Source organism: Ctenocephalides felis, unplaced genomic scaffold (assembly GCF_003426905.1).
Source record: "Ctenocephalides felis isolate EL2017-DRISC unplaced genomic scaffold, ASM342690v1 CF-g0.4_SCAFFOLD_01492, whole genome shotgun sequence".
Classification (NCBI taxonomy): Eukaryota; Metazoa; Arthropoda; class Insecta; order Siphonaptera; family Pulicidae; genus Ctenocephalides; species Ctenocephalides felis.
In genome coordinates this window covers 39,854,596-39,861,570 of record NW_020537646.1, presented here as the reverse complement: position 1 = coordinate 39,861,570, position 6,975 = coordinate 39,854,596, and the positions used below count along the sequence as shown (strand labels likewise).

Sequence of the window (6,975 nt, the reverse complement as noted above, 5' to 3'; positions counted from 1 at the left end):
TATTCGCGTCCTTAAAATCATTTGATGATATGGAGTATAATTATAGAATTAAACGCTCATATAAAAAAATCAGTTTTTATAATTTATGTATTTTTATTTTTTTATTTCATTTGGAATTTATATCACTGTACTGAGCGGACTTATGTATGTCGAGTACGATATTACTTTTATAGTATTATTTTTTGTAGTCGCTTTTATACCTCTCTTTAATGTACTATTAACCTTTTATTTTTATATAATGATTATTTTCATAATAAAGCTAAAATTTGAATTTATTGCTGATTCTATACAGGAACCAACTTATTACAAATATATAAGTTCTGAGAATAATTTAAAAAATCACAATACTTGCAATCAAGAAATCACTATTTGGAACAATCAGTATTTGACCATCGATAATTTTTTAAGATTGCACATTTTCTTATGTGATTTGAGCGAAGAATTCAATCAAGATTTTGGTGCACTAATTTGTACCGCAATTACTGCTTCATACATTTGGATCATAGTATATTTTTTCGAAATTTTGGAGATAAATGAAATATCTCCTTTAAAGGGAATATTACTAATATTAACCAAAATATTTTTCATACTATTAATTATTTTAATATTATGTGTATTGATAATTTTATCGCACGTGTGTTCCAAAAGCATTTCAGAGGTAAATATTCTTAATTATAGAAAAATTTTAACGGGTAATTCAATATTAATAGGTAGACTCTGTATAGTTTCGAAGTATAATTTGTTTTTTTTTTCAAAATTTATAGAAGAATTTATTATTTTAAAATCTAGATTAATTTAGCTCTTTAACTTGATATAAATTGTAATGCACTGATATCGTAACTTTAAAATAAAATTCAATTCAGTGATGTCAGATGATCATGTAGATTTTTGCTTTTTATGAATCTTTTGTGGTTTTGGTTTTATAAACTTTTTTTATTGCGTATAAAATTGAAATGAATTGAACAAAAACTATATTACATTTAGAATAAAATCAAAATAATTTCAGTGCTTTGGGTTAAAATTATGTAATGCAACAAGTTGTAGGTATTTTTATTTCAATATTTTTTCCGTGGAGCTTACTATAAAAATATTTTTTAATTTTTTAGTAGCTTCTTGACGATAATTTGAAAACATATTAATTTTGCGATAATTTACTAAAGATTCATATAAATACTAAAATTTTACCATAATGAAATAATTTTTTTTTCTTTTCGACTTGCTTTATTATTGAAATTTTAGTTCTTGCGAATTGAAATATCTACCTGAATTCCAAGAAGATTGAATAAATTCATAAAACAGAAATTCAGAAATTTAATATAATTTTTTTTTCAATCCATACATATTTGTAGCTCATTTACGTACAATCAATTTTTAAAGAGTTTATTTTATTTTAGGCCAAAAGAACCATAAATACAATTTGTAGTGTCTTAGAAAATCTCTCGTTGGCAGTGTTTTTGAGAACAAAATTAATTTGCCTTATCTCAGAGATGATACAAAGAGACCTTAAATTTACTTGCAATGAAATGTTTACAATTGATTATACACTGCTCCATAATGTAAGTTCTAATTTATATAAAATTTCAACCATATTATATATATAAAACTTAAGAAATTAAAATATTTACAGATATTTAGCAGCGGAGTATACTTCTTTTTCGTTTTGATGCAGTTTTTGTAGAAAAAGTGATTTTTTAGAAAAAGAATTGTTTCAAAAATATATTTATTTGGATTTCATTTTAACATAATACATTTCAAAAAAATACCATGTTTTTTCTTGGAATTATTTCGAACGTTAAATACTACAGAAAATAATTACTAATAATAAAAAATATGTCTTAAATACTTAAGTGAATCTTATACTACTTATAAGTCTAAATAACAGTCTTTAATAAACAGGTAATTATAAGAGCTTATAAGAGCAAAATACAATGAAAATTCGAAAACTAAATATATAAACGTGGTTAAAATGATCTACATAGTTAGCACGTGAAGGTAAATGGAGTTTCAAATTTGATGAACCGCAAATTGAAGTAATTCCTTAATCCTATTTCTTATTCCTAATTATGCTGAAGTCAATGAAGATGCCATCAATTTACTTTGACTCTTTGGCTGGTTGTTTAGCATCAGATTTCTCTTGTGGTTTTTCTGGTTGTTGCTTCCTGACTGGTCCAGTGTGCTCAATTGGTACTATTCTCTCATTACTTGGCGGAATGGCAGCCTTTTTGGGGGCAGTGATGGTCAGAACACCATCTGATGAAAGATTGGTTTTCACATCTGTTGCTTCACAGCCTTCTGGGAGAACGTAACGTCTTACGAAATGACGAGAAACAAATCCGTGTTCATCAGGTTTTTCCTCGTGTTTTGCTTCTACTATGATGCAATTGTCTTGAGTTTTTACACTGATCTCTTTTGGTCGGAACTGCTGTACATCGATAGCCACCTAAAAATAAAAAAATAATTTATTATATTAACAAAATCGAAGGTTTTTGGGCGTATTCTAATAAAATGATTTTCTTAAAATTGGAATTAAAATATTGAAAATAATTTTGATCAACGACGAAACAGATTTTAACGAATGACGAAATATGTTTATGTCTGTATGACTGTATGTATTATTTATCAAAAATTATGGCTTATTCAAATTAATCGACAGAATAATCAATTCACTATTCAATTCATTTAACTGCTATTTCGGAAGAGTTTAATAAATTTATTTTTTACACGGCACTGCGTGCAAGGCGACTTGATCCACAAAGGTCAATAATTATTTTAAGGTATTTAATAAATTATTATTTAGTAATCATTTTTGTTGAGTTTATGCATTTTCACAAAACTGCAAGGTTGAGTGATTTTAGTGAAAAAAATCTAATTATCTTTAACTACCTGAAACTTGTCCTTTTCAGGAATGGAAGCAGTATTATCTCCTTGCTGCTTAGCATCTTCATTTCTGCGTGGTTTAATGACGAATGAAAGGGCTGCTGGTGTTTGTTGACGGCTGTATCTTAAACCAGGATGGAATTGCTGGTCAAGCAAACGCAGAGGATGATCGCAGTAACAGTCGTCATCCCACCAATTTCCAAACATCAATGGAATCAGAGACATTGTGTAGATGATTTGATACCTGTGAAAAAAGTAAGACTTTAGCAATCTAGTTTGTACTGGATGAAAATTATTCACAGTATTGCATGTGGTTATATATTCTATTGCAGTATTATATATATAATAAACGTTTTTTTCAATTTTGCAATTTATGCAAATTTAAACTTAAGTATGTATATTTGACGTCATATAGTAAAGCTAATTCATGGATGAGGAAACCTAAATATCGAGTTCGCTTGTAAACAATATTTATCTATTGATCAAACAAGATCTATTGGTTAAACAATAAGTTAACTCTTTGGGGACGGCTGTCCATCTGAGTGGACAAACATACTCTGTGAGGCACAGGCTATTTTATAAACAATGACTCAGTTTGCATCGAAAAGTTGAATAAATTACAAATAGCAGTGGTAAACAGTGTTGTATTTTGAAAATAATTTTAAGTTATTTTAGTAGTATTTTTAACCTGTTTCTTTGCTAAATAGTCTTTTTTATATTTAAAACGACCGAGCGCTTTTAATAATGGCAAAACGACTGGTAAATTTTGTGAATTAAGCAGTAGTGAAGATGAGTTTCAAATAGACATTTATACAGACAAATTTTACGAAATTACTATACGCACCGAAGACGGTGATGAATGTAATGATATTATTTAACCAACAAATAATCAAGTTTGACATACATCAACAAACACCCCGACTACAAATACCAAGCAATATAAGACATCCAATAGATTATTTTACTTTATGTTTTACAAATGAATTATTAGACAATATAATAGAAAAAAAAAACATTATGGCAGCAAAAAAATTAACAAATATACTAATAAAAGGAATTGTATTGTCTGTTCTGCTGACAGAAAAGCACCAGTAGGAATAAGGCGGCGAACGACATTTTATTGTAAAACATGTCAAAATCAACCAGCTATGCATTTTCGGAAATTGTTTTGAATGTCACCATTCTTTATAAAATGATCAAAAATACATTATCATTATAAATGTATGTCCTTCAATGAACACAAATTTTTATCAAACTAATTGCATAACATACACAAATGAAATCAAAGTTTACAGTACAGTACAATTAAATAGATTGTTTTGAAATCGGTGCCGTCCCGTAAGTGTTAATTTTGATAAATTTTAGTTTATTTTTTCAAAGCTGACAAAATGAAGGATCTATAGATCTCTCATAAGAATGTAGAAGCATCTCACTGAAATTCTTCTACCATGCCTTGATATATATTGGGAATCAAATTTTATTTTTATCTGAATGACTAGGAGTATTACTTGTTCTGATTGCAATTCGATGTGTTAAAAAAATAAATTTGTAATATTGATGTTTTGAATATTATATATTATAATATATAGTTTTATATATTATATAATGCGTTTATAAATAATGTTTGCTGCTGCAGTTTATTGATCAACTAGATATAATTTTATATAGGTCAGTATGCAATCCAATGCGCAGTACTGCATTTATTCCCATATATTTTACCTTGAACTACAGATGCATCTATATTTACATGGAGTACTTTGCAAATGTAATGAACTTCATAAAAACAAACACATTTTATTTATGAAATACTATAATAATACGCTGGTAATTATTATGAAAAAATGAAAAAAATTAAACGTTGAATTTATAAAATCACATTAAAAAAAATCATTCATAATGAAAATAAAAATTCATATTTATGTAATATAAGGTACGAATTTTAATGATTAATTAAATAATAATCTAAACTAATTTGGAAAAATATATAATATAAAATTGTTAAAAATATAACTTACACTAAATAAATATAACCTTATGTTGATTATATTATAATCGAATATAGTGCATTGCATAAGACAGTTCAATACGAAAGGTATATAGTATACATAGGTGTAAAATATTTTCCCAAATTAGGTATAAATACATAATATATATCTACTATAAAATATTTTGCATCAACCTGGGTTATACAACGCGTAATTATCATTTATAATATTATATAGTGTAAGTTACCACATATAATTAATTAACAATTTTCAAATTAATTAATAATAATTCCATTAAGTATTATTTTCATCAAATTTTGCACTACATATATTTATCAAACTTAATTTGAGAAAATAACTTAACTACAATAAAAATGTTTCGTATTAATCGGAATTCGTATATATAGTGTAAGTTACGTAGTGTGATATTCAATTAAGAATTTTGATATTAATTAATTTATAGTCCGATGAAATAATAAATTTTCAGCCACTTCTTAAAAAAGAATCAAAACTATTTTTGCAAAACAACATAATAGATACTATTATAAAAATTATTTTGTATTAAACTGTGTTATGCAAGGCGCAATAATCTTTTATAAATTAATCAAGATGAATTTATAAATTTTCTAGTGTAAGTTACGACTTAATTAATTTCAAGATAATTCTCAATTCGATGAAATATTATTTTACATCCATTCTTACACAAAAAATATTTAAAATTTGTTTTTGAAAATAACATAATATACATCTGCAGTAAAAAATATTACACAATATTCATTTATAATATTGGACAATATCTATTTATAATATAATCAACATAAATACATAATTTAATTGTGCAAATTACGACGTATAATATTTAATTAACTATTTTAAAATAGTTTTCATTCATAGTTATTATAATTATACATATTATAATTAACTTTCTGAATCGAATGAGACCAAATTTGGGAAAAGTATGTGTGTACTTTTGATCGAAGTTCTTTCAAAAACGGCTGGACCAATTTTCATAATTCGATAAAATATTTTTTATTCACATAAAATATTTTTAAAAACCAATTTGGAAAATAACTCGACATTTCAGAAAAATTTGGAGTAAGTACGCGTGTGTGTGCGAGCCGATTTTTGACCCTTGGTTGAAGTTTTTTCAAAATCTGCTGAACCGATTTTCATAATCTGCTGAACCGATAAAATATTATTTTTCGTTCTTAGTTGCACATAAAATATTTATTCATTTATTCATTTAGACGCCAATCGGCTTATAAATATTATTATAATTTATAAAAACTAGTTTGGAAAATAACTACTATGAAAAAGTATTTCGTATTCATCTGCATTGTGCATGCATATTATCAGTTAATTATAACGTATAAATATTATATATTAAATTAAGAATTTTCAAATTGATCAAAACTAATATTATCATATATAAAATGTAATATAGTACTCCAAAAAAATATTTTTATTAACTGCGATGCAACTAAAATGCATAATACAGCGCACTCCTCTTACAAATACGTACCTTTAAATATCTTCAACAATTTTAAATCTCTTGATTGATCGTGATGTGTTTATTTCCCGGACACTTTTATAACTAACTTGATGTGAAATTTAATGGCAACTATTATTTTATTTTTTCACCTCGTATGCACTTTTCAAATGCAGTTCTTTGAATGCAATCGTGAATCGATACTGATGTTGAATCGGTTTTGAACCGGTGTTTTATACCAGAATTCGACGCTAGAGAGCGCTAGACTATTCTAGAACGCGACGATTGTTCGAGACTTGACTCATGGACGGTGGAATGTTTTTTTTTTTTTTTTTTTTTTTTTTTTTTTTTTTTGATAGTTATTTTATTTATTTACATATATACATTATTTTCATATCTCAGTCAGACAGAGGTGCCTGGTATGAGAGATTATGAAAAACAGTTTTCATATAATATTTACATTTCATTTGACAATAATATCTATTTCATTAATATAATATCTAATATGTTTGAGAATATTCTTGAATAATCTCACGATTACGTTGATGTTTTGTAGAATTTTTGCTGATCTAATTTGGTTTGTGAAAATATTATCATAGTCAACAGTGAATATGAATACTAATA

The 6,975-nt window shown here is 26.1% G+C and overlaps 1 protein-coding gene across 1 annotated transcript; it reads right to left on the bottom strand.

Moving 5' to 3' along the window:
- Nucleotides 1-1,940: 1,940 nt before the first annotated feature.
- Nucleotides 1,941-6,502, bottom strand: LOC113371627 (protein lethal(2)essential for life-like). Its single transcript, XM_026612273.1, has 3 exons — nucleotides 6,385-6,502; nucleotides 2,884-3,121; nucleotides 1,941-2,440 (listed from the first exon to the last, which is right to left on the bottom strand). Exons 2-3 carry the CDS (start codon nucleotides 3,100-3,102, stop codon nucleotides 2,093-2,095), a joined length of 567 nt encoding a protein of 188 aa, XP_026468058.1. The 5' UTR covers nucleotides 3,103-3,121; nucleotides 6,385-6,502; the 3' UTR covers nucleotides 1,941-2,092.
- Between the last annotated feature and the right edge of the window lie 473 nt (nucleotides 6,503-6,975).